General features: G+C 41.8%; 1 protein-coding gene across 1 annotated transcript; it reads left to right on the top strand.

Annotated features, from left to right (window-relative positions):
* Nucleotides 1–448: 448 nt before the first annotated feature.
* cnstb (consortin, connexin sorting protein b) lies at nt 449–23968 on the top strand. The gene is made up of 11 exons (XM_023806720.2): nt 449–694; nt 5149–5379; nt 6999–7138; nt 9555–9585; nt 11795–11881; nt 12322–12409; nt 13065–13086; nt 13216–13276; nt 16041–16759; nt 19819–19960; nt 21806–23968. The coding sequence occupies exons 2-11, from the start codon at nt 5208–5210 to the stop codon at nt 22012–22014; spliced, it is 1671 nt and encodes a 556-aa protein (XP_023662488.2). The 5' UTR covers nt 449–694; nt 5149–5207; the 3' UTR covers nt 22015–23968.
* Nucleotides 23969–27843: the final 3875 nt, after the last annotated feature.

Raw genomic sequence — 27843 nt, 5'->3', positions numbered from 1 at the left:
CATCACGTGATTCGGTGCCTTTGACACACAACATTACAATACAGTTCATGCTTAAATTAAATAACTCCATTGGTATTTATGTATTTTTCTTTTGCTTATTAATACATATTAATTCTGTACATTGTATTAAATGTATTGAGACAGCTATCCCAATTAATAATGAATGCAATAATATAAAATAACAGATATTTTATTATATAACAATAATCATGTTTTTATGATTTATTAACGTACAAATTAATACATCCATTCAACTTCCTATCACTTATGAAGTAGAAGTCACGGTTTAATAAAACCGCAATTGAGTAATAACATTTGGCGTACTTATGTAACACACCCGCGCGTCAGCTAAATGAGAATAAATGGCTTGCTTGATCCGGATGAAAGTCAAGAGCAATGAAAAAGGTGACATTCTTAAAGCCAGCGCCTCGCGATGGTGTTAAAGACAGTCGTAGACGTAGGTGTGCCAGTAAGTCAGTCACGCCGGAAGATGGCAGCCAACGCTTGCGAAAACGTGCAGTCTTAAGTGAATGGTTGAGGAATGCCCGGATATAATCACGAACAGCAACACTGACAGCAAGGCGATCCACGAGCAGTCGGCTTAACGAGTCGCCGAACACAGGTCTTTTTAAGTAATTCCGATTCGTCTCGATCGTCATTTCTTGTGGAAAACAACGGCACACGCAACGATATCGTAAGTAACAAAATTCAGGTTACAGCTCGATCAGAGGAGTGGTGTAACCGTAAACATATGAAAAACGTAGTTTGTGCTGGTAAAGAAAATATCCGTCTAGAATTACCATACTGTTTAGTGTGTTATATCTCCAGTTAATTTTACATTTTGTCGTTCAGGTTTCAGCGTGGTAGTCGGCTGGGCGGCTGATGGGCACTAACCGTAGCCGTTTCTCGATGTCAGCGTCTCATATGTGCATAAATTGCGAACGATCTCTTCCTATATAACAAATGGCGAGGACAACTAGCTGTCAGCTGCTCTCGGAGCTAGAAGGAGGTGCGGATCCGCGGACTGTAAACGGATCATGTGACCTCAGGTGGTCATGTGACCGCGGTCTTAACGTGCGTGCGGCTGACCTGCAGAAATTATATCCTGCACCAACGAACAGCACAGCAAATGTATGCGAGGAAAGGAGAATGAGATTTGTTTTGACCAGCTGTCCATGCACTTTAGGCAAGCGAAAATTAGCAAAATTTCCATGCTTACGCGCAGAAAAAAATTATAACTATCGAATTCTTTATTTCTTTATGGCTGACCTCGCCGAGTATAACTCATATTTCTCGCAACGTACAAGGATGCTTATTGCAGTATTTTATTTTATTGGATTAGGAAAAGACTTGTGTGCAAGTACTGAACACGATTTATGAAGCCGGACATAGCAAGTCAAAATGTAATTCATATCTCCAGATTCAGATGTTTGTTGCCCTGCTTTGCTTTTTATGGAGATTGTTAAACCGCAAATACCAGTGAGGTCATATAGTTTTCCTCCTATCTAAACATCTTGTTATCGGGAATCCAATTGCAGACCCCCCCCCCCCCCACCACCCTTGACAGAAATCCCACTGAGGCATTATAGATAGATAGCCTTTATTGTCCTATAAGGATATTTGTCTTCACACTCTGTTCCAATACAAACAAAGTACATTACAAGCCTCTAACATGTAAAACATGTTGGGTGGCACGCATAAACATGTACACACAATATTGCTAGTCTGTAAAATTGAATGTCTTACTGTTATAGAGTTTTAGTAACACTGATAAGAGACACGCACAACCTTAACGAAGCAGTTCTGTTAATGAATATATTGTAATTTAAAATGTTCATCTTTCTAAAAACATCACCCAAGTGTTTTAATGGGGTTTATAGACAACATTTTTTCCTATCTAGCTATCTGAAATGGCAACCTTAAAACATGTCCCATACATTTTAGTATTTTATTGTATTGCTAATATGATATTGGTTGTATTACCGTATATATTTTTGCGCATGTATTTCCATAAATTTTACTTTTATACTCTTTCATTTTCTATTGTCATGTTGATTCTTTTTGTTACATAAAAGATTTGGTTTTAATACTTATACATGGATATACACATCTGAATGACAGAGGTGGAAAATTCAGGTCCAGAAAGTCCCAATCCAGACCAAGATTTTGTTTCAATCAACTAGTTGAGTACTTTTTCAACCTCAGCTGAATGTGATTGGCTCCATAAGGTTGCACACTGTAATCGAAATATCAGTCAAGCAGGGAAAAATACTCGTATTTCATTCTGTTTGTAGCGTCTGTCCTGCTCGGTGTTTACCATCACCATTTGTCAAAATGAAGTACATAAACGTTGGAAACGTGTCCCTGAAAAAAAGAAATCGCAGCCACAGACTTTGTTGCAGATATACATTAAAACATTAAGACAGCATATCTAACCTGTATGCAGACAGACGTTAAATTACGTTAAGATCAATTTGCATATAAATAACAACATGCAATCATTCAAATAGCATAAATGTGTATCCTTCTGCATTACAGATTATATATAAACAATCAGGACACCTATCAGGCCCCTAAACTCAATATTACTTAACTTACTGAATTTGTATGGCATTTAGTTCCACTTCTGTGAGAAATCACCAATGTAGTTTGATTTCTTTGCCATTTTACCTGTTTGATTTGAAGCGAGTGTTTTCTGAGAATCGCCACATGCTTAAATAGTCGACCTGAAGCATGAAGAAAACACAGCCAGCAGCTGGGATGTCTGGCCTTTTAAATCCCACCAGCCATACGTACATGAATGAGTCTGTTGTTAGGAGGCCTGGTTATGAGCTTTTTCTTTTCCCGTTCCCCCAGCGACATATGGAATCAATATCAACACCCTCTTGTTGACCTGCTTGCTCTTACTGAAATGCATCCTGTTGTTGTGTTGCCCTGTGTGCATGTTCATTCTGTTGCTTGATTACTGAAGAGCGGTGACCTTGCCTGTGTCCCCCTTCACTCTCCTTTTTTGTCCACTAGCTCAGCTGGTTAAACCTCGGAGAAGCACGAGAACCTAGCAGCAGGGCGTCACACCCATTTTCCGCTCTCTGCTGTTCTTCGGCGGGCTATTGTGACCATCTGACTTGCAGGATGTCTCCTGCCACTTGCAGACCCTCTCCAGGGCCCCCTTCCTGTGTCTGTATTGGGCCCAGTCTTTAGTAAAAGGGACTTGTCTGTAGTGGAAATGCAGGCGCTGCCTTATTCACACCGAGAGGCAGAGGTCCTATACTGTATCTGTTATGTCGACTCGTACATGTGTATGTATCTATTTTGCGTGACATGCATTTGAATGGCGACCCTGGCATAAATGTCTTTGATTTGCAGTTTTGTGGGTAGGTAGGTTGTTTCTGGGGCCTGCTGTTGAACTGTCTTTGGTGGGGGGGGGGGACATTGTGTCCTCTGGCTTTTTGAGCTGGTGCTTTATGAGTCATTTCGGTCCCTGCTGGGGAAATCCCAAGTAAAACTTTCACAGTTGTGCTTTGAGAGGCTTTAAGAGCAAGTGATTCTCAATCTATTGTCGAGCAAGGGTATCATAGCTCTTACAGGGAGCAAAGTAAGTATTCAGAACCCTATTGACTGCATTACCGTCTCACAAATACTACATGGTATCTAAAATTCAGTTAATTACTGAAACCATGAATCATGAACTACACGGTGAAATTGAGGTTGAGGCTGGCGGTACATTTTCTTCAACCGCTTTTCCGCCACCCACTGAAAATGGAGAAACACTGCCCTAAATATTCAGCTAGTGTTTTAGTGTTCTTACTTCCTGCAGGTTGGTTAACTCCTTGCAAACCTTAGAAATGCTTGATATTCCGGTCTTTGCCTTCCATCATTATCTGGTTATATGAATAGTTTGTGAGGGAAGATGCATTGAGTAGGTTGACTCAGAAAACTGGCTGCATTTTGCATCTGCTTCCTTACTTCATTATCAGTAGATCCAGATACCTCATTCTCAGTAGATCCAGCTCAAGGCTATGTTCATATTTTCTTTATTTTGATTACCCTTTTATCCAAAGCATCGTATGTTTTTGAGACATCAGACAATCTTTCGAGCCCTTGCTCAGGGGCCCAACCATAAAATCCCACTTCCAGCCTTGTGATTTGAACCAGTGACAGTCCCATTACAGACCCAGTATCCTAACCCTAACCCCCTGAGCCATACACCAGAATAAAGTCCTAGATCATCCATGTTTGTCTTCTTTTTTACTGTCTATATCTTTGACTTGTCTCAAATGTTTCCCCACCTCTTTGCCACAAAAAAAATCTGTAGAAAAAATATCTAACTAAGCAATGACACATTTGCAGTTTCATGTATGCATCTGTTATTGAAATTCAACACTTCTTAACTGAAATGTCCTCATCACTTGCAAACTGTATGTGTGAAAATTAGCTGATATGTTTTACCATCATCGTTCTTCGCTGGTAAGACTAATCTGTCTGTGTGGGCTGAGTAACACGCCTGATTTGAAGCTGTTTTTAACAGCCTCGGACAATATTGTCCAACAGGATGGTGTTTAGTGCATTAGTTGGACCTGCAGGAAGCTCTGTGGGCTGCCTGTCACTCTTGTTTTGCTTATAGGAAAGGTTTCACAGTAACTGATGGGAATTACTAATGAGTCTGCTACACTATAGCTGGATCAGTGCTCTGCCTGTTGGGCATATTAGGAGAGCACTCTGTTTATAGATCTCTGAAGGTACTCAGATGTGAAACGTTCAGTCGTATTCCAGTTAAATGTTGAATGAGCTGGATTCCTCTCAGAAAGAGAGCGACGTGATCTCTGAAATATTCACAAGGCCGAGAAACAGTGCAGTAATGGTTCACGTCTGTATAGCCATTAAGAGCCTTGGCATATTTGTGCAGGAATGGATTTGGTTCATTTAATGAACGAACTTATGGCTCATTGAAAATGATGATTTCATTGATTTGAAAACAGGTTAGGAAAATAGTGCAGCTTTAACAATCTGACACATTATGAATGTGCTTGTAACTTTGGCTGGGATTCTTACTTCTCAGAAGTGTTCAGAAAGACGTGTATCTTGTATTTCATCTTGTTTTCTCACTCCATTAGTGACCATTGAAATAAACACCATCTATTTTCACAGCGTCGCCTCTGGAAAAGTGGGGGGGGCTAAAGCTTCATGGTCACCTGCCGGAGTAGCTCATGGATGAGGAAGAGCTCCAGACTGATGAAGAGGTCGGAGAGACTGTGGCCGATCACCGTTCCATAGGTCACGTGTCCTGTCACCATGGCCATGAGGCGGGGCAGGAAGTCCCTGATCAGAATTTCATGACCGACAATCAGGAAGAAGACTTGGGACCTCAGGAACAACTAGGTAACTCTCACAGGGAACCGTGCTCACTACAGCCTGAGCCGGCTGGGTGGAAGGTTGTGTCTTATCTCAGAGGCGAAGCATCCATTTTAGTTAAAGTAATAAGAAACCTTTAATGGTCCCAATATCGGCACAGAAAGTCCTCTTCAGGCATGTAAACGGAACCCCATGTTTTGCAGTGCAGAATAATCTTCAAATAGTAGCTGTGTGTGTGTGTGTGTGTTTGTGTGTGTGTGTGTGTGTGTGTGGTTAATTATTACATTGTGGCAACAAGATTTCCCCACAATGTGATAAAACACAATAACTTTTTACCAGGAGGGGACCTTTTTCTGAGTAAGTGAAAATGAGAAAATTCCATATGAATGTATGTAAATTAATCTGCAGGCAAACAAGTTAGAGGACCAGTGAAAAGCTTGCTGGAAACAAATGGTCTATATTTTTGTATAATTGTATAAGATAAAAACAGAAATGTAAGCAGACAAGATGTAAGCAGTATCCAAGCAGAATAAGAGAACTGAAAATTATGTCCAACATGTCACCATTTGTCTCTGGGAGGCCATCTTTTGATAACGGCTTCACAAAGTCAAGGCATTTGGTTAACGAGTTTCAGCAAAGAAATCACCCAGCTGTTACACAGCCGTTCCCAGAGGGGTGAGGTTCTTATGGAGCACTTTGCTCTGAACCTCCTGTCCAGTCTGACCTGTTCTGTCAGGTTGAAGTGTGGAGACTGGATAAGCCTGGGCAATAGTTCTTTTTAATTTTTAATTTAATTTAATTTTAAGGTCTCTTGTGACTTGTTGTCTTCCTCAAGAATGAAGGGTCGTCTGATCCGTAGTGATCCTGACAGAATGGTACACTGTCATAAAAAAGTACCAATTTGTACCTTTAAGGGTACATTATTGTGTCACTGGTATTCTAAAGAGTCTGGAAATTGTATCCTAGATGTAGGTAAATGTACTTTTTAAGGTACATAAATGGACTCTGAGGAACATATTGTACCATTGGGGGTACATTAGTGTTGTTTGTACCTTTGGGGAACAAAACAGTACCAAAGCTGTTCCCTTTTTTCTACAGGGTAGTGCCAGAGATGGAGGCAGTGGAAGGGCACAGGGTGGCACCAGCCTATTTGAAATCTGATTGGCCCCTTCGGCCATCTCACTGCCACGCCCATGCTTGTCAATAGGAGCCACCCACCATCTCTGCATCTTACACAGAGGTTTCAAGCAGGTTTACCTTGAAGGCCAGAGACACTTGCAGTTTTTGAACAGTGAGGAGGTGATGATGTCATCTAATGAGCCTTGTCTCATGACAGAACCCCTCCATGCATAACTCTTATGCGTGACACTGACTCTAGTAAATGGGGGATATTTTTCTTTGTTTTCTGTTTGTTTGTTTTTTTCATTTTTGTTTCAAAGGCAGTTAAATAAGCTTTGAATATCCACCTCTCCTTAATAAATTCCAATATGTCTGCCAATAGGTGTGTGTGTTTTTTTTTCTTCTTTCTAGCGGTCTACCCTTTCCCATATCCCAGTGAGCTCTCCTCATCTGCCCCCTCATTGCCTTCAGCATTGCCTGCTCTCGGACTGACTTGCTTCTTTGTGTTCTGTGTTTTGTGTCTGCAGTAGTCACCATCGGGAGCTGTCCATCTCTGTTCCGTTCTGGTGACCCCGCCCCTCTCGGACCCAGCCCTGCCTTGTTGGCGTGGCTGAGGGAGTTGGGGGAACACAGTGACCACAGTCTGCTGCCTCTGTCGCTGCACCAGGTGTGTCTGTGCTGCCGTCTGTATGCGCGGCGCATAATGCGAGATGCACTCTGGTTACAGTCCATGACGACTATTCTTTATGCCTAATAACCCTTAGACTTGTTATAAATTAACAGGGCACAAATGCAGTTTTGTGGAACGGAAACAAATCTATTGTAATGTGTACAAAAGTATGTTTTTTTTCCCCCCATGGAAATTGGGAGATCTTCACCGTTTCTGAGATTTATCACTGCTCTGAGTTTAGATTGAAAGGGTGTGTGTTTTTTTTTTTTTAAAAAAGACGAAGGTGTTCTGCGATGCTTGTGATTAATTATTAAAATAGTAATACATTATGTAGGAAAAGGTGGTTTATAATTGGCATAGATAATATCAGCATCTTAGATTACCAGAGGATGTACTTCGAATGTGAATAATTAATGATAAAATTAATAAAACTATATATAATTTATACAAATAATAGATCCCCAGAAAGGATCGACACATTAGTAAACTAATACTAACAAGATTTTGGCTTTATTAACAAAGCTTTTAAGTCAAAATATACTTTATTGTAAGATTTGGTACAATATTTAATTGCGTAGAAACAGTGTAGAATGTCTTTACTGTATAATTTGTGCCTATCATCAGTTATTGCCTGAAAGTTATTGCCCATGATCAACTGAGCCATCCCAGGGAGAGCATTGGCTGTGATATCCATTGAACATGTGCTCTGTTTTCTGAGAAAGCTCCTGCTCATTGCTCTGATTGGTCAGTCTTGCCATCAGCATGTCGTCATGGAGGAATCGGAATGCTCTGTATGGCGACATTTCTAAAAGCAGAATTCTTGTTTGTCTGGGTGTCTAGTAATGTGTCTGACACCAAGCTCTGTTTTGGCACAGCAAATCAGAAGCTCAAAACAGTGCATATTTGGCTTGACATTTTCAGATTGTTTCAGGAAATAAACCCCGCTCTCAAGTTGCCGGAAGACTGATAAATGTGTGACAGTTAAATGTTTTATTTAGCTGGTCACCACCAGCAATGTTTCGAGTCTTTGGCTACTGGCAAAGAATCATGGTGTGCAAATGGTTTGAAATGAATCTTCAGTTTTGCAGCTGCTGAAATCCCTTCTCCTTGTTTTGAGGACTCTGATGATGACTGTCATCAGCTCTGAAAACTCCATCAATATGCACTACATCCTCTGTTATAGAGGTGCAGTTGGAATTGGACACCTGGAAACACCTTAGGTTAGGAGATCATACTCTATGATTTGAGTATAAAAGGGCCTGTTGTGCTAGCAGGTGTATGTAGATTTTAAACGGTGGAACTGGTTTGAAGAAGTTAAACCAGAGAATCTGCTTGGATTAGCTGCTTTACACACAGACGATGGAGGAGTCGCAGACTCACAGACACTCTTCTCTGTGATGTTAATGGTCTCCCTCTCGCTCTGTCCTCTGTGCCACGTCATTCTTTCCCTCTGTCCTCAAGGTTGTGCTTTAATGTGAAACCTTGGAGATCTGGATGTACTGTAACTTGACCTGCTGTGTTCCAAGCTGCCATGTTCCTGAGCTCTTCAAAAGCCTGCAGAAGACAGTCACACCCAGGGGTGGAAGGGAACCTGTTACCGAATCTATCCAGCTCATATTTTGCTCGCACAAAATACTTATTTTTCTCCTTTTCAGGTTACTTTCCCCTTTTGTGTGATGAATGACCTTGATACTGACAGTTGCTATAATACAATAACAGTTATGAAAATCCAGGACTGGGCTGGGGAAGCCCCTTATGGGATGTCCACAGTGACTCATAAATATCCGAATGTTTAAACTGTCTGGAAATCGTATAAGCAAATATGTGCGACTCTATAAGAATTTCACCTATATTAAAATCTGGGTAGGTAAAAGTTTTGCCTTTTCTGCTGGTTAGGCTTGTTAATCAGCTTCAAGATCATGTAAATTACTGTACATCAGATCACATTATTGTTACTCCACCTGACACTTGGCAATGTGCAGGTGATTGAAACGGTTGTGTGCAAGTGTCACTGCAGCAGCAGAAACAAACAGTGCAATTGGAGGGGTAAAAAATGGTAAAGATACAACAATAAGTAGTTTGCAACTTTGACATGCTAATTTTAGTAAATATAATGGACAGTAGTAATGCGGTAATGGGTTTATTGAACAGAGTTTCGCATTCTGTGGTCTGGTGTAAGAAACTGTCCTGTAGGTGGCAGCGGTAGGCACAGTGCTGGGGGCCAGAAGGTCTTCTGCTCCACCTGGGAGACGGGCACTCATGACGTTCTCCATATCATTTACCTGTAGGTCTTTGGGAGGAGGACAGGAGTACTGCTGTGTTTTGGCCACTGGAATCCTGCTGTATGCAGTGCCGGGCTGTTGACAGTGAGGAGCATTTGGTGCTTTTCTAACGTTGCCTCTTGCTCTTTCAGGTGGCTGAGGCCTTCTTCCTCGAGAGAGATTGTATCCTTCACATTCACTGCTACACTGGCCCTTTTTGTTTTTGACCACATCCATTTATTCCTGCGCTTGGAAGATAGTCACAGTTATCCTTAGTGGTTTTAATTCAGCTGTTTTTGCCTAAAACTATTTTCTCATTGTATGATTGGCTGACATTCAACTGTTTAGTTAAAACTGACTTTTGTATCCGATCTCTTGCCATGTATATAAATGTCAGGTCATTCAAAAGATCTTGTAGTCAAGATTCAGATTCAGGGTACTTTGTTGATCCTGAGGAAATTATGTGGCAAACAAAGTAAATAAGTAAAAGATGAAAAAGTTTGGGGGAAAAAAAGTTTAAAAGTTTGGGGAAAAAGGCAGGAGCAGAGAGAACTACACTAAACTTCCAGAATGAGGTCTTCTACAGGTTAAACAGCACACTAAAGTAAACATGAAAAAACATCTGTCCAGTTGTTGTGGTGTCTGTGTCTCGGTTCATTTATAACAGATTGACATAAAGAAAAGGGAGGTTCTGTTCAATAGACATTATTATTATTATTATTATTATAATAACCGATATTTTATTGTCCCCGTGGGGAAATTGTCTTTACACCTCCCTCGACTTGCAACAGGCAGCCACCTGTTGGGGCCCCCGGGGAGCTGGGGGTTAAGGGCCTTGCTCAAGGACCCGCAGACATGATGAGGCTGGGTTTGAACCGGCAACCTTGTGATTACAGGCACACAGGCTTAGCCCACTGTACAGCCATTAGGTCACAATATTACATTTATTTTTAAATTTTAGACCTTAATGTCCACTGTAATGTTCAGTGTTTGAGTCTTCGGGGTGCATTAGACTCTGTCTTGCTGTGTAACCAGCTGGGCTGTTGGCTTGGAGAATTTCTGCTAGAAGAATCCGTTAGCAGCTCAGGGCCTCGGGGTCTTGGAAGAAGGCCAAACTGATCCCAAACGTGGGCTTATAGAGGGTGTGGTCAGGTCTTTAACCTGCGTACAAAGATAACCATCCAGACCAGTATGTGATTTCATCTGGTGCAGCGTCTTTGTCAAAACTGAGCGCTTTTCTGTGTCGTGTGATGCATAAATCTGCAATCTTAAAGCAACAAAGACCAGATGATGGTCTTGAAAAGTAGGGAAGCCCAACAGATCAGTGACACTGCAGGATCTGCCAACCTTGAGGGTTCTTGAGGTTTTGTTCAGAGCTGAGTGCTTTCCTTGGTCCTGGCTTTCATTCTTTATCTGCTTTCGTATGTAATTTCCTCTGCCCAGCCCCCCCACCCCCCCTCCAGCATGTGTTCCTTGTTTACTTGGGTGTCATGGAAACAGTCACTGACAGTGTTGTGGCTACAGGCTCTTCTAATGCAGGGCTTTTTATTCATGTATGAATGTATGTATGTATGTATGTATGTAAATGTGCTTGTTGCTGTTGTTTGTTTGTTGGTTTTTCCTCGTTCAGCCTGGGATACCAGTTCTGCTGCTTCTGAAGGCCACACGCTTCGCCGTTCTGAGACACTCGCCGAATGCCTCCGCAGTGCTGTGCCTGGCCCAGTTCTGGCCCAGTTCCTCTTTTCAGGGCGTTTCCCGCGTTTTCTTTCTGTAGCAACTCTGAACGTGTGGCTGTTTTTGGTGGCCAGCCAGTCGGCTCACGCCTAAGAGCTCAGTAACCCAGCCCCCTCCGGGAGGAACTTGACAAACGCCTTCTCGATTTATGGCAGCGTCGTGTCAGAACTGAACAATGTTTTGCCATTTTTTGCTAAACCCCAATATAATAAAAAAGTTTCCTTCTTGGTTTTTTGTGAGATGTTACTCATTATATTCTGACAAGGTTACTTTTTACTGCTCCTCAGATTGGAAAGAAAAATACTATTAATGTCCTGGTCAGATGATTTGATAGTTACTCACAAATGTGCATTTTAAGAGCAATTTCTGTCCTTTTGATATGAAGCTAGAGATGATTATATTCGTATAATATATAAAATCAATCCATCCATACAATAGCTGCCTATTCTGGTCAGGATTGTGGAGTATGTAAAATGTCCATCTGTTCATTTTTCAACAGCGTGTTCTGATCAGACTCTTGAGGGTTAGAAAATGCACATTTCCTTAGGTTTAAATATGGGAATGGAGTGTGACTCATTTGTTTTAGTCTCTCGCACTCTCTTTTCATTTGAAACAACACCTCCTCTACACCCTTTTCCTTGACCAGACCGTCCCACAGATGAATGGGCAATCCGCTTCATACAGCTGGAGAGGCTGTACCACGAGCGGCTCCTCTCTAACCTTGCCGCCCTGCAGGAGCAATGGGGTAACTTGATTGATTTATTCTTGTCATCTACTAACTTTCTTGCTGTTCTACACTGTGCTGCACTAAATAAAAAACTCTCCTGGGACTTAGGGCAGAACAAAAAAAGATTGGTTCAGAGAGATAACCAATCAGATTGTAGAGGAGGTGGGTCCAAGCAACAAGAGGAGGCGGGACCACACATCTGATTGGTTGGCCTGACATCTGATCAAGATGTGATTGGCTCTCTGTCTGAGCCATTTTTTATTTTTTTTGTGGTAGTTGTTCAGAAAAATACTACTCTTGATGATTTAATATACCCATTGCAGTTAGACCTTGTAGTGGCCTTATGGGATTATTTCAAGAATAAATGCATAAGCTTATCATGGTCCACATTGGGGCTGGTGGTAAGGCTATATGAGACATGAGATTTTTTTTCTTATACTTCTCCCACTGGCTTTCAGAGAGCCAGTTCAGAGCCACTGGGTCACTGGAGGCTTCATGCTCAGAGAACCTGGACACGCTGATCGGCATCTGCAGGACACACCTGAGGTGAGACGCTTTCCAGGTATACAATCTGGGGTTTCTTACTTGAGTTTTACTAGCAAATAGGGTTACCATATCGGATGAGAGAACCTTACAGTTAACTCTTGTTTTACAATCTACACACAATTTGCTCAATATACAAGTTACAAAACACAGTTAGCAAACAAGGAAATAAAGTGTGCCAATGGTTTCCAGAAGTTGATCTCACTCATGAGCAGCGTGACCCATAGCGATGTGCATATTGTTCAATAAACAATTAGTAAGCATGTGCACGAGCCTTGCAAATGCTGTGTGATGATACTGAGTGCTGCCGTATATTGAAAATCGGTGCCTTTTCCTTTACTTGGTACTTCACTTGCAACACTGGGTTATACGGGTTGCAGTGTTAAATCCGGATAAACTGCCAATTTTTGAAAAAAACGAGTGGATGCCTTTAGAGGAGCCTAAAAATAGTCCGGGGAAACCCAGACATACGGGTAGCCCTACCTGTAAACCCGAATGGTTCCCCTGTACAGATGGATTACAAAGTATCCACATTAAGATTTTCAATTGTTTTCTTACTGCAGTAAGTAGCTGTGTAAGCCTTCTGTATTTCTAATTCTCTTCTGGGCATTGCTGTGAAGTCAACTGTGTGAATCACTTTTTGTTTGTTTGTTCACAGACCTGTCCTCAAATCACCAAAGGTAGGAAATCTGTGACCACCTCTACAGAGTTTTGTTGCGCATGTGCAATGACAACAGAGAGATTCTATTCTGTGCTGCGTCTTTTCTTGTCTTATTTTGCTAAGACGGGCTTCCCACTTGCCTCCACAGCATGTCACTGGTGGCAAAGTCCTCGAAGGGGATGAGCCAGATGCCAAGGCACACAGCGCAGGTGAGCACAGCCGTTACTGTGGGGCGGTTACTGGAATCCAGTTTTGCCGTACCTTTCACTTATAGCATCATATTAGTATTATATTCCTATGAAAACCAGTTAAGTGGCAAATGGATTTTTGATTTATAGTCTTACTTAGTCTTCTGCTTCTGTTGTGTTTGAGCCACTGTCTGGGTTTTTTTAGATGGAATATTATGCAGCAGCAAAACTGATAAATGTCCATTGAATACCAGGCTAGCTTCAAAAAGTAATAATAAATGTAAAAACAAATGTTATTGGCTTTAAAACAAATGTCACCATAGTAACCTAACTTAATCGTATGTGCAAATACAGTATTACAGACGCTCCTCTACTTATGAACTTTCAACTTATGAACCTTCAGACAAGAGGACCGTAAGTGCAAATTGTGTTCATTGGGCTCCCGTTTCCTGTCCGCAACATCAATTTGTTTTTCTGCACGCCAATTCCTCCTGGTACGACTTCTGCCCGCTACTCCCGCCGTGCAGCAGTGTAGTGTGTGTACTCCTAGCATCCTAGTTCTTTGTACTGGCATATGCCCTTAAAATGACATTTAATAACGATTTACGAACATTTCAATTTACGAACGGCTGTTTGGAACGTATCTCATTCGGAAGTAGAGGAACGTCTATATATGTATGTTGTTATTTTTAATTGTGAGGAATAGTTTTCTCGTTTTCCTTATCCAGAGGTTCTGAGGCTCTTCATTCACAAACACCAAAGAAATTTTATGATTAATATGTAAATAGTTGTACTGAAAATGTTCATGCTTGATAAGGATATATTCAGCAGGGGAAATTTATAAATCAGCCTGGTACCAAATATGACACAAATATTCAAAAACACATTAAGAACTCTGATTTCACACTTGATTTCATCGTTCCTTGTTTTTTTTTCCCCACTTGATTGCTTAGCTCATTGCTATTTTCAAAGCTCTTAATTGTGAGACGTTCCTGAAATTACTGAACCGTTGATCCTGATAAATTTAATTATAGTCATCCAGTCTTTACTGGCCCATGATAGTTGGTCTGAATTACAACTTATGGGAAATTTTTGTTCACAACGGACTGAGGGTGGAGCAGTGGTTAGCACTGCTGCCTCACAGCAAGAAGATCCTGGGTTCGATCCTGGGTCCTTTCTGTGTGGAGTTTGCACGCTCTCCCCGTGTTCACCTGGGTTTTCGCCAGGGCTCTGGTTTCCTCCCACAGCCCAAAGGCGTGCAGGGTAGGCTGATTGGCGTGTCTGAATTGGCCCTGTAGTTGTGTGAGTGTGCGTGTGGCTGGGTGAGTGTGCGCGCCCTGTGGTGTGTTGGTGCCCACCCATGGTTGGTTCCCGCCTGCGCCCGTTGTTCCTGGGATTGGCTCCAAGGCCCCCGCAACCCCAGTGGGGATTAAGCGGTTACGATGATGGATGGATGGATTCAAGCTGAAAAGGTTCTGTTAAGCCCAGGAGTGTTAGGATGTCCGTCCAAACAGCCCCAAATGCATCTTCACATCCTTGTGGGTCTCCACTGCATGTTATTCTTTTCTCACTGGGTTATTTTTCAGTATCTCTGCTGCCCCATCTTGCTGTGTATGATATGCATTACTCGGGATACAGTGCCCCCACCCCCCATCGCCCATCCCCCATCGCCATGCCACCAATAAGCAGGCCTGAGGATTTAACACCTGCTTTTACTGGTACAGCCATAAGTTGCCCCCACCCCTGATCATACCTCCCAGTGGAATGACCATCTGTTGTTGATGTCCATTCTGCAGCTCCTCTCCCAGCTCTTTGCCACAGGCAGGCATTTTGTGTTTTCTGAGGTGAAGACCTGTAGGAAAGAGACCATTGTGCTCAATGTGCCATTGGGGGTCATAGTTTTGGTGGCGGGGCGTCCAGTGCTTTCTTCCAGTGTCCTACACAGTGTTGGCTAACCCAGTGCTGTGGAAGCTACAGAACCACGCAACTTGTGGAATTTTCCACCGTGGAAGTGTAAGTGGTGGCAGTTTTGTACAAGGTTCAGTTGGAACTTTGAACCACTGCTTTCATTTTGAAAGGACTCTGGACTCTCCCAGATTACACTCTGGTAATTTATGACTTACTGGCTTGAAGCTGTGACATCACATCACAACAACATCACTGTAGGTTTTTTTCCTGTCGTATGTTTATGTTAGCTTCAGATGCAGTGAGTGGGTTTTAATACTGCCTGTCAGTGAGTAAAATGAAGCCATTTTGCTGTATTGTCATATTGTAAAAACGTGTAGCTTCTACTCTCAGTGGATTTTGCAGATACATTGTGTGTTGAACCTGCAAGATCTGTCTATAACCAAAATATCACCTCCCACTAGCTGGTGTTGGTGTCTTTCCAAAGTATGTTAATATAGAATCAGAGATAAAAGTCTGCCAACACAGAGCTCAGCCAAACGAGGCCAATTGAAAACTACCAGTTCCCAGTGTCCATTTTTTTAAAAGCACGTAGCAAACGTAGTTTAAAATGTCCGAGGGTTGCGTTGTTTCGTTGCTAGGCAAAAGCCTTAGGGCTTGCAAGTTGAAATCCTGAATTGATGTAGTGGCAAGTAGCTCAGAGTTTCTGGAGAAGATGACTTGTCACACGTGAGATTGTTACTGTCCAAGTGTGAAGCTGTGAATAAAGTTGAGGTGAGTAATCTGAAACCAGCAGATGGAGAGCGGAGAGATGCTGGGTGGAGCTGCGGGCCGAAGGCAGAGGACACGCCTCTGGTAACGGCACTCCTTTGTCTTGTAGGCGGCACCATTGAGATACCAGGACAGCTAAGAGTGGAAGCGGAGGTTTCCCCTGTACAAGCAGAGGGACGGGATGCCATCACAGCCAGGCATGAGGGGGAGGGGCCTTGTTCACCCAGCCACACCCATGTTCAGAGAACTGACACGCCCACTACATCGGTAACTGAAATGCCAGCTGGACGGGCTGGTAACGAGGAGATCCTGCGCGGGGTGGCAGAGCAGGAGGGTTTCCTTGGTGACCTACTCGCGGGCGGCCGCTCGCAGCAGCATGAGGTGAAGGGACAGGTGCTCCTCCAAGGTGGAGCTCTCTCAGCGAATCTGGCAACCGCAAATCACGCCCCCGAGGCAGGCAGCCAGGTGGACGGAACGGGAGAACAGCGGACCTCACAGGGTCACGACGGGCCCTTGGAAGCCGGAGAGGACGCTATGGTGATTAATGGGATCAGTGACAAATTGGCTAGTGAGACAGCTTCCCCTGTGGTCATAAAGACGGACCAGCCTGTGCCAAAGGAACAGGAAGAGGAGGCGGAGGCTGCAGAGGAACAAGCTGAGGTAGAGGATAGTGAAGAGCAGGAGGAAGAAAAAGTGACAGATGGCGAGGCTTTAGAGGAGGCCGGGGAAGACGGCCAGGAGGAGAACGGACTCGAAGACGACATGGAGCAGGCAGAGGCTGGACAGGACTCCCTGGACGACCTGGCGAAGCGCATACAGGTGGAGGAGGTGAGGAGGCCTACTGCCTCATTCATGTTCTCCGCCTTTATCATAGCACAGGCTGAAGCTTTTAGCGTGACTTTATAGTACCGCTGCTGCCGCGGAGAACATTCATGTATCGTTTGCGTCTCTGATTACACTGACATTCTGTAGCCTATAACACTGTGTGTTTTTCATTGTGACTGGTTGGAAGGTTTTTATGCATTATTTACTAAGTCTAGGTTAAAATTACCCATGACCGGCTTGTTCTTAACTTGGGTTATGTTTAACTAATTTAACACTGTTTTGTTCTTTCTCCCAAGCTAAGGTGGTTCTCTCTGTGCATCCCATCTGCACTGCATGCTTTGACTCTAGCCTAGTCTAGTCCAGGATACAGTTGAGCTTCCTGCGGCACAAATACGCAGTGGCAATTAATCAACTGCCATTCGTTTGTGCACACATTCACCACTGTGCAGCAAGAGGTCACTGTACTGTATGTTTAAGATCAGAAACGGTCTTCTAATTGGTGTGAATTTATTTGATACAGAACCCCCTCACTTAACAACCAGGTTCCATTCCTAGGGTCATTAAGTCATTAAGAGAATTGGTCAATATACGAGGAGCCGGTCTTTACCTCTATTTCAAGCATATTGTACTGGTAGTGGGTTTGTGTCAACCATCTTCAGATATTGTTTTAATGTCACCTTTGCACCATTTATAATAGTTTTATTATGCTTTGTAAGCTTTGTCATTTTCTTTGTTTCATAGCACCATGAAAGTTAATTCATCTGCCATTCCACTTTCGTGAGCCATTCAACATTCAGGTTCATACCCTCTAGGTCTAATGCAGCTGCATGCACTTTCTTGTACTATGTGCTGCACATTAAAGTACTAATTTCTAGATGAATTATGTAGTCTTGAAGTTTTCGAACGCTGGCGAGTGGGTGGCGTGTGGCTCGGCGGGCTAAGTCTCTGTACCTGTGACTGAGAGGTTGCCGGTTCACGCCTGGCCTCAGCGCATTTGTAGGTACCTGGGCATGGTCCATAACCCTGCAATTCATGGAGAGCAAGATGGGGGAGGTGAAAAGAGAATTTCTCCATGGTCATCAATAATAGTGTCATAATAGTGTAGTGCATATTGGTCGATTGTGGGAACAAGACTGTGAGATGAGGTGCCGTGCTGCTATTTCCGTGACCAAAGTTCTCGTACAGCATTCAATTTTGACTGGTCGGAGAGATGGTCTTAAGTCCAAATGGTCGTTACACAGCTAGATCGTTAAGTGAAGAGTGCCTGTATTTAATCAATGCCAAAAATGTTTATGCTGTGACAATGTCCAGTGATAGCCCATTTTAGTGTAACGTATCGGGAGCAAAGGAGAATTTAATATTTCATTAAATGGGAGAATATGGTTACTAATTTGATTATTGGAAATGTGAGTGAAGAGTGACTGTTTAAGGTGACCGATTGTGACTATATCTGTGTGTAGATGAAGCTCTGGGAAAAGACATACAGCTTGGAAAAAGGTTTCTGGCTCATTTGACTGAGGATGTGTTATCTGTGTGCAAAAAAACATGATTAAATCAGCACCTCCACAGTGCATCTGGTCAGAGTAGTTATCAGCTAGACTATGGTATGTGTTTTTGTGTGTTGTCAACATAGCGTAAGGATTAGGTTCAGCTCGCCATGCTGTGTGCTTGGTGGCCCATTGTTACCAGAACCATACTACTACCATCATGCTCCACCCATGGATTAGATTGCTTTGGTCTTTTATCCTTGTATCGGTTAGTTTAACCCTTGCGTGCGTTGCTGCATTATCACTGTACCGGAGTGTCTTGCTCCTGATTGGTCGATAGCAGAATTGCCCTCCAGGTTTGTGACGCAGTGATTGGCTGGCTGTGTTTATTACCCATTAGTGAGCCTGAACAAACATGTGTCTTAAAAGGTTTGAAGAGGAATCTTGCTCTGTTAGAGAAGCAATCTGTTGCTACCTATAGGGAAGAATCAGCCTTGTTTACATTAAAACAAACTAAAAGACCATGAAGGAGTTTACTTGAAGCTAGGTGCTGAATGGTGCTACCTCAGTGAGGCACCTGTATGTTCCCTCCTAGCAAAGGGACTAAACTTGCTCCAGGATTGAACATATTGTGTGTAGCTGTCCGGGGTAGATTGAGTTTGTGGGAGTCTCGGCATCCGTAGGCATGTTATTCACTTACTTATGTAGAAGGAGACAGAGATGGAGAGTCTGATTCTGGTTTCTACTGGCTTGGGAGGAGTGAGCAGCAAAGCCAGTGTTCTGTAATTCTGCATCTGCTCTGTATCTGAATTCTGTGTGTTTCTTCTTTTTTTCTTGAAAATCCACGAGCCACAAAAAAGCATTGTGTGTTTAACCGAGGAACCACTGAAGCAGCGAGGGGTTTTCATGAGCGTCACAAGCAGAGCCTGCGTTCGTTTTCACAAAACATTGTATTTAACTTTGATATTTAATATAATAAGCTTTACTGTAGTCCGTTCAAACATATGAGTTGTCGGTCAGTCAGCTGTTCACCTGGTGACTGCTTGTGTTCAACAAAATACTGTGCTCTACATTGACATCAAGTGGTCATAGTCTGTCATTGCGGGTATTTTATGCATGTACTTGCAAATCACGTTCATTCTCTAGTGCAGGGGTGGCCAATCATATCCGCAAAGGGCCGGTGTGTATGCAGGTTTTCGCTGCAATTCCCTAATTAGATTACTAATTAGAGGACTGATTGGCTGAAGAGTCCTCACACCTGGGTTTGAACAGCTGACCTACAGGTTATACCAAAAATCTGCATACACACCGGCCCTTTGCGGATAAGATTGGCCACCCCTGCTCTAGTGCTTTTAAATGTCTTTGATGTAGTTAAAGGAAGGGTGCACAACTAACTTAAACATATTTTAAATCTGTTAATCTGTATTTCACGCTCTTAGCTGTTATCTTAACAAACCACAGTACAACAGGTTGCTTTCACCATCAGCTTGCTGGTAGCTCTGCTCATTTCCAGCAGCTAACATTCAGATGTTCTTGTCCTTTCCTGTTCTCCACTTTCTCTCTCTGGGTCCTTAGATGGCTCCTGTGGATGGTCTGGTGTCCATACTGAAGAGGAGCCCTTCCCAGGATGGAGGAATGAGCCAGGAAGCTGCAGACACTAAACAGACGTCCAAACGCAGAGTCCGCTTCAGGGAGCCGGATGATGAACTCGATCAAGGTAGGAGTTAGGTCTGTGCTTTGGAGGAGGAAGGTGGATTTCGTGGTGCATGACCTTTGCATGTGCTGGTCATATTTGGGGTGTCAGGTGTCTGAGAATTCATACTGATTTTCAGTTTTATTTATGCTTGAGTGATGCCAAAGTTTTATGCATTCAAACGACATTATGACATGTTATTTGTTCAGACTTTTTAATGTTAAACCAAACAAAACCAGTAACATTTTAAAGTTGATTGCTTAACATTCTTATCAGAATTTCCCATTTGGAATCAATAAAACAAATGGGCAGATACTGTGCTCATAGAAAGTCTTGGGACACTTGCTGATTGATTCAGTAAAAATAGTGCAAATTTACTGGTTTTATATCCCAAAGATTGTTACTTTACTCATTTGTTTACAAAAAAGTTCAAGTAAAAGATTAATTTTAAATGTCTGTGTGGAAGATATGTGCAAATATGTTAAACATTACTTGTCAATCAATTTTTGTTATGAAACCAATAAATCTGCGACATTTTTACAGAACTAAGCAAACATTCCAAGACTTTCTGTGAGCACTATATACACTACAGTTCAAAATGTTGGAGTCACTGACAGTTTTCCTTGCTTTTGAAAGAAAATCAGTTTTTCTCATTTAAATGACATTGACTTGATCAGAAATATAGTATAGATATTGTTAATGAATATTTGAGCTAGAAACTTTTGATTTCTAATGAAATTTCTATATAGATGTACAAAGGGACATTTTTGGCAACCATCACTCTTGTCCTCCAATGTCACAACAAGTTGGCTGTTCCTAAGTTATAATGTTAATAGTTTCATTCATCATTTCAGAACCCTTGTGCAATTGCAGACAGGCACTAACGAGGACAGACAGAGAACTGGGAGGCCCCATTGCACAACTGTGCAGAAAGATATAAACAGAGAAAGAGACTCAGTACAGGTCCAAAGCGGACAGCTTTATTAAACAGTTTCAGCAGAACACCAGTCACATCTTCACCAGTGAAAGGGTGACTCTAGGATGGTGAACTTTTAGGCATAGTTTCAAAGAAAAAGCCGTATCTGACACTGGCAAATACAGAGGCACCACTTTACAATAAGGCTCCCATTTGCCACTTGTAAATGGTCATTAATAAAAAGAAAACTGTGTTATATCATGTTTACAATTGTCTATTAATAACTTACAAAGTGTCCAGATTATAAACCATTCATAAACTCTTTATATGGGTAGCCTTATTGTAAAGTGGGACCTAAACGGAAAAGATTAAAATGGGCAAAGGTATACAGACATTGGATGGAGGAAAAGCAGTTACTGGATTTCGACCCCGTTGAGCTGTAGTGGGAACGGCTTGACTGAATGGTACTAAAGAAATTCCCATCAAGCCAATCCAACTGGTGGGAGGTGCTTCTGGAAGCACGGGGTGAATTCTCTGCAGATCATGTCAACAAACTGACAGGCAGAATGACTAAGGTCTCTAAGGCTGTGGTTGCTGCAAATGGAAGATTCTTTGATTAAAGCAGAGTTTGCAGCACAAAATCATTTCAAGTAGAATGACTAACCTTGTCAATGTCTTGCCTATATTTTCAACTCATTTTGCAATTATTTGATGATTAAAAATTGAGTTCTCATGGATGTGAAATTTTCTGAGCGATTCCAAACTTTTGAACTGTAGTGAATGTATAGATTTTATAGGTTTTATTCAAGCAACAGCATAGTACATTTAATGAAGAATTCAATCAAAATAGAAGTCAAATGGTCCAAAAACCAACAGACACAGGGGGGCAGGAGTGCAAATCTGAAGTGTACTGTAACATCTCTCTCTTCTCGTGGGTTTGACTCCATTTGCAGATGAGGTGGGCGGAGCCTCTTTCCTGGTCCTCCTTGTCCTGTGCCTGGCCACCGTGGTAGTCAGCATAGGTGGAACAGCACTCTACTGCGCTGTTGCCGACGTGACATCCAGCGTGTGCGCGGACTTCTCCCATAATGTGGACTTCTACATAGGGCACATGCAGCGAGGCCTGGAGCTCATAAAACACTGGCTGTCCCCCAGCTCCTAGTAAGACAGCAGAAAGATCTACTATTCCTTGTGTGTGTGTGTGTGTGTGTGTGTGTGTACGTGCGTGCGTGCGTGCGTTCGTGCGTGGCTGATAAAGAACAGTGCACCACAGCAGTAAACACGGACCAACTGAAGCCTACACTGTGCCTGAAGAATACGGACTCTCCTAACTCTACATTTTAGTCAAGGGGCAGATAGGATCTGCATCCATAATCTCCAAAGGATCTCCCCAGGGCTTTGGACCAGAGTGGCTGGTAAATCCTGTTTTTCAACCTGAACCACTAATGAAGGACAGCAATCCTCCAAGAGATGGAGCCAAAAGCAAAGACCCACTGCTGACCCCGGCCCCCGGCCCAGAGAGTGATTGTAGCATTGCCGTTTTTAGCTGTCCTTGTTTCACAGAACTACAAGAAAACCCCACAGGACATTTTGTACTTTAAGATGCTGAAAGTCCGAACTTCATAATCACTATGTCTGGAATGAAAGCTAAAGAGGTGTTTTAAAAAATATAAGCAATCAAAAAAGACAAAGGTAGGATTAAATGTAGCCTGGAAGTTGTGCTTCCCTATTTTTTATTTTATTTTACGAGAAACGTGTGTGGTGAGGATCACGCTGTAGGGACAGGAAAGCAATATGTGAATCCTGCTGTGGTACAGATAGCACCTTTGCTGCAGAGCTGCAGACATGTTCTGCACTTAATGGACTCATTACAGATCTGCTTTAGGGTTATTACCTATTTTATTTTATTTATTTACTGGCCTTTTATTATTTTTGGCTATCACCCCGTTCCTAGCCAATTCATTTGAGTCAGATTTTGAGGTTATTTTTGGTGTGTTTTAATTTTTTTGTTTCCAGTTATATTCTTCATTTTTTAGTTCTGATTCAGAGTCCATTTTCCACCACTGTAAATGTGATCAAGATGTATTGATGTTGCATGTTGCACATAACCTAGGATTGAATCTGAAACCAAACTTGTTGCAAAACCTGGATGCCACAGGAAGATAATGTATATGTGTCTCATTACTGTTATAAGTCTTCTGGCTGGATCAGAAGGTGCCCTTCATGTTTGTGTGTGTGTCAAAGTATTTATTTCATGTACTATCCAGGAAACTGAATAGGAGAATGTAAATGCTTTGTTATTTGTTGGGTATGCAGAGACCGATCAGCACGGGTCTTAAATTTAACCCATTGTGTATGTACCATGTGCTTCTCAAGTTCTTTATGGGAAATTTTTATGGTTTCATTATGATCAAATCATTTTAATAGAGGTGACATGGAATCACAATAACGAGGTCTTCAGGGGAGTTTCCCATTGTGCCCCTAAGATGACGACTTATCCAAATACATATCCATGTGTTATTGCTCAGTTTAGACTCTTGAATTATAATGTCCTTGTCCAATTTTGTGGAAAATGTGGTGAATGCAATGAAAATGGTTGAAAATATAGTACAGCAATCAGAAGTTATGAGTTTGTATTTGGCTACAAATACGTTTAAACACACATTCTCAAATGAAATTGTCTGAAAGTGTTTGTCTTAAAGTATTATTTATGATTGTTTTTGAAATGTTCTTTCTTATTTTAGCTCTAAAAAAAAATGGTATAATTGCCCAGATGTCAAAATATGTAGTTTTTGTTTCTATTGTAATCTGGAAAAAAAATATAGTGGGACATTATGTGGATGTTTTCTTTTGTTTCTCCCATTAGTTTGTTCACTTTCACCATAAACAGTCAGGGTACCACAGCATACTTGCACCCAGAAATCCAGAACACTGAGTACCTGGTACAAGTGTGTTGGGTTCTGGGAGGGAGTCTCTAGGTCCCTAAGGACTAGGTTAAGAAACACTGGTACAGAAAGTCCTCTACAAACGAACCTTCAAGATATGAATGTGCATGTCCAATAAATTAAAAATTGTTTAAATAATTGCAAAATTAAAAATTGTGCCGGAATTTCAAATTTTGCAACAGTGTGTAAGTTAGTTCCTAACGCTGATGCTTGTTTTTGATAGGAGTTGAGGATTGGGGGAGGAGAGAGAGGTAGGTGTGAATGAGTATTCTTGATAGGAGTTGAGGATTGGGGGAGGAGAGAGAGGTAGGTGTGAATGAGTATTCTTGATAGGAGTTGAGGATTGGGGGAGGAGAGAGAGGTAGGTGTGAATGAGTATTCTTGATAGGAGTTGAGGATTGGGGGAGGAGAGAGAGGTAGGTGTGAATGAGTATTCTTGATAGGAGTTGAGGATTGGGGGAGGAGAGAGAGGTAGGTGTGAATGAGTATTCTTGATAGGAGTTGAGGATTGGGGGAGGAGAGAGAGGTAGGTGTGAATGAGTATTCTTGATAGGAGTTGAGGATTGGGGGAGGAGAGAGAGGTAGGTGTGAATGAGTATTCTTGATAGGAGTTGAGGATTGGGGGAGGAGAGAGAGGTAGGTGTGAATGAGTATTCTTGATGCAGTAACGTAGACTTATCAACTGACTTAAAACAATGGAAAAAATGAACTCTCAGTTGTTGGAAAATGCGAAATCAATAACAAGAATACAAATATTAACTTTTAAAAGCATTTTTTTATGTAAATGAAGAGAGAGGTAGGCTAGGTGTATATATGCAGTGTAGAGCAGCTCGATAATGGTAAACGGTGAGATTAACTGACGGAAAGCAATGGAAATAAAAAATTCTCAGTTGTTTCCGGTTAAAATACACCAGAAATTTATTAAAAAAAAAATAGAGATTAACTTTTGAGAGCATTTTCTTATGTAGAAATAGCTGTTCGTGTTCATGTTTGGTAGGAGCTGAGCGTTGGGGGCTGGAGCCCCATCAGCTGGATGCCCAGGCTAACTTTGTTGCACTTATGAACGTTTGGACTTGTGAACCCACTCACAGAACACAACTGGTTCGTATCTTGGGCACTTTCTGAATAATGAAACCAAACTTCTGCAATGCCCTGTGTGTACACCAGGTGTCAGTAAGTTACCAATGAACACAGACAGAAGACAATTAATAGTGTTAATCATGGTGGTGGCACAGTGGCTAACCTTCAGGTTTGGGGAAGCAAATCTTGCCTCCGCTCTTTGCGTGATGAGTTTGCATGTTGGGTAGTCCTGCATGTCTTGTACGATGGCTTGCAAAAGTATTCAGCCCCATTTGAAAGTTATAATTGAAAAAGATTTGTACACATTTGTCCACTCAATATTTTTATCATGAACTCGCATGCTGTAACAATACATTTCCAAAGTCAAAATAAACCATTTTTGTAGTTATTTAGCTGAAGAAGAAGAACTCAGAATTTAGTGTTTGCATAAGTATTCAATCCCTACACCTTAATATTTTGTCGAGAACCCGTTTGCTGCAATAACAGCCTCAATTCGTTTGGGGTAAGAATGTACCAGCTTTGCACATCATGCCAGAGTGATGATGTGCAAATTCTTGCCAGAATTTATAGAGATCCTCCAGGTTGGTGGGGCCGCACCTCTGGACAGCAGTTTTAAAATAGTGCCTCGGATTCTCAACAGGGTTAAGATCAGGGCTTTGACTCAGCCATTCCAGAACATTCACCTTTCTGTTTTTGAGCCATTCCAGTGTCTCTTGGGCCTTAGGGTCATTATCATGTTGAAAGATGAATCTTCTCCCCAGCCATAGGATCATAGCAGACTGGAAAAGTTCTCCTGCAATATTGTGTGTTATTCGTTGGACTTTTAGAGGCCTTTAGTAGACGTTTTGCTCTCATGCTTAGTTTTGAGGTATGGCCTGTTCTAGTAAGAGCCTGGGTGCTGTGATGAACCTTCCAGCAGTGATTAACATGACATTCGAACTCTTCGATATTTTTCTTGCTTTGTGCGTTTAAATGTCTTCAGCAAAATGCTTCTTTGTATACATGTATGCAGTGACAGTCAAACAAAGACAATGGTCCTTTCAAAGGGCACTTTTTATATCCATAGAGAAACATCAAGACTAAGTAGTAGCTAATTATGTTTAATTATGGTCTAATAACTGTCACCTTTATGTCGTTTGTGATTAATTTGTCATTTGTGCAAACGTGGAGTTTCTGAAGCACAGGGGCCTGAATACTTATGCAAACAGCACATATGATGTTTTTGTTTTTATTTTTATCTTTTTCATGTTAGTGGACAACTGACCTATTTTGGTGTTTGAAAATATACTTGTTCTATACATAAATGTTGTTTGAGAAAATTGTGTATATGTATTTTATCCTCCAGACGATCATCATGACATTCAAGGGGGTTGAATACTTTTGCAAGCCACTGCAGTCCAAACACTAGCTGTTAGGCCAAATGGTGAATTGCCTATTGTGTGTGATTGTGTGTGCGTGCGTGCGTGTGTGTGTGCGCGTGCGTGTGCGCGTGCAAGTGCACCCCAGCCTTGTGCCCTTTGCTGCTTGCGATAAGCTTCAGCCACCACTGCCCCGTGACTCCAGTTAGGATGCAGTTCTCAGTTATACATCACTTTGGATAAAAATGTCTGCTAAATAATAATTATGGACAGATGGATATATTAACATAGTGGTGTGCTTGGACATTTTACATTAATAAACTAAATGACCCGATGAAAAAACACCAAAATGATCAAAAATATTCATGCATCACCAGCACCTCCTGGTTATTAAGTACACAACTGAGAATCGTAACTGTAACCTAATGCCAAGTTGTCTTTGCCAACCTTAATCGTCATTCTAACACTAAACCTAATTCTAACCCGATCCCCAATTCCATCCATAATCTTAATTCTAACACTAACCATAATAGTCAGCCTAATTCGGAATTTCTTTAATCAGTTTATAACATTTTGCTTTGGCATTAGTCTCGTTATTAAAACATTTTCGTGTTTTGATTATTCTTATAGCTTAGGAGTTTCCATAAAGTTTTCAGTATGAAATTCTTCAAATTAAGGTGATTGGCTTTACTTTTGGTTTTATTAAAAAATGTGGGGGTCCACGTCATGTAAGAGGTGCCCTTTTTATTTATTTGGTTCTGCAGTTCAAACAGCAACTGCATGATGCATTTTGTTATTTTTAAACAAATTAATTGAATGTATTGCTCATGATTATGAACTCGGATGCATTGTTGAATGCTGTAACAATTGTCAGGGTTGTGTTTTTTTTTAGGGATTTTGTTGAACCATGGAGAGCAAGGAGCAGTGTGCCGTGTTCTCTATTCCAGTGTGTCCATCCACCTTGAAAAGGCGCACAAAATGTAATGCTCTGTAGAGCGTAAGCTCCTAAAGCCTCTCAGATTGGGTAGGTACCGTGAACCGCCAGACTTCCCAGGGGTTAAAGGACAAGCATTAAAGGACAAGATCTGAAGAACATGCTTCGTGATTCAAAGAAAGGAGCAAAGAATACCTAGGAAGCATTACAGGGGGCTGCGGATAAAAATGTAGATGAAATTCAGTTTTTGAAGGAGACTATCAAAGATCTTGAGCGGCAGCTGAATGAACTCGGTGCCAAATCAGAGGAGAAACTGGAGAGGCATGCAAAATGCTGGCCTCTTTTTTCAGGTAGGAATAGTTCTTACATCTCTTATATCAGTAAGCCTTCAATTCACTGAGTTCTTTTAATTTTTGTATTCTCTTGTATAAAGAATCCTCTCTGATTTATAAAACTATAATCATTTGGGCTGACAGATCCAGAAAGATCCCGGAGAAGCTGAAGCAGAAAGGCAAGCGTGTGGGATGGCAAACAGCACCCACCACTGGCAGACCAGAAATTCACCGAATCAACTACAATTTTAAGCTGGATCAATGACCCTCAGACTAAGTCACCATGTGCAAACATTTGGTTTATGTGGTTAAATTTGTACAGAATGTGTAGAGAAGCAAATA

The sequence above is a fragment of the Paramormyrops kingsleyae genome, chromosome 19 (genome assembly GCF_048594095.1).
Source record: "Paramormyrops kingsleyae isolate MSU_618 chromosome 19, PKINGS_0.4, whole genome shotgun sequence".
NCBI classification, from domain to species: domain Eukaryota; kingdom Metazoa; phylum Chordata; class Actinopteri; order Osteoglossiformes; family Mormyridae; genus Paramormyrops; species Paramormyrops kingsleyae.
This window is presented reverse-complemented; position numbering and strand designations above follow the sequence as displayed.

Bases quoted from the DNA above. Each gene is read 5' to 3' on its own strand.
- cnstb (XM_023806720.2), top strand. From the start codon at position 5,208: ATGGATGAGGAAGAGCTCCAGACTGATGAAGAGGTCGGAGAGACTGTG. The intron at 7,139-9,554 runs GTGTGTCTGTGC...TTGCTCTTTCAG, and splicing joins TGCCTCTGTCGCTGCACCAG to GTGGCTGAGGCCTTCTTCCT. The intron at 13,277-16,040 runs GTGAGCACAGCC...TTTGTCTTGTAG, and splicing joins TGCCAAGGCACACAGCGCAG to GCGGCACCATTGAGATACCA.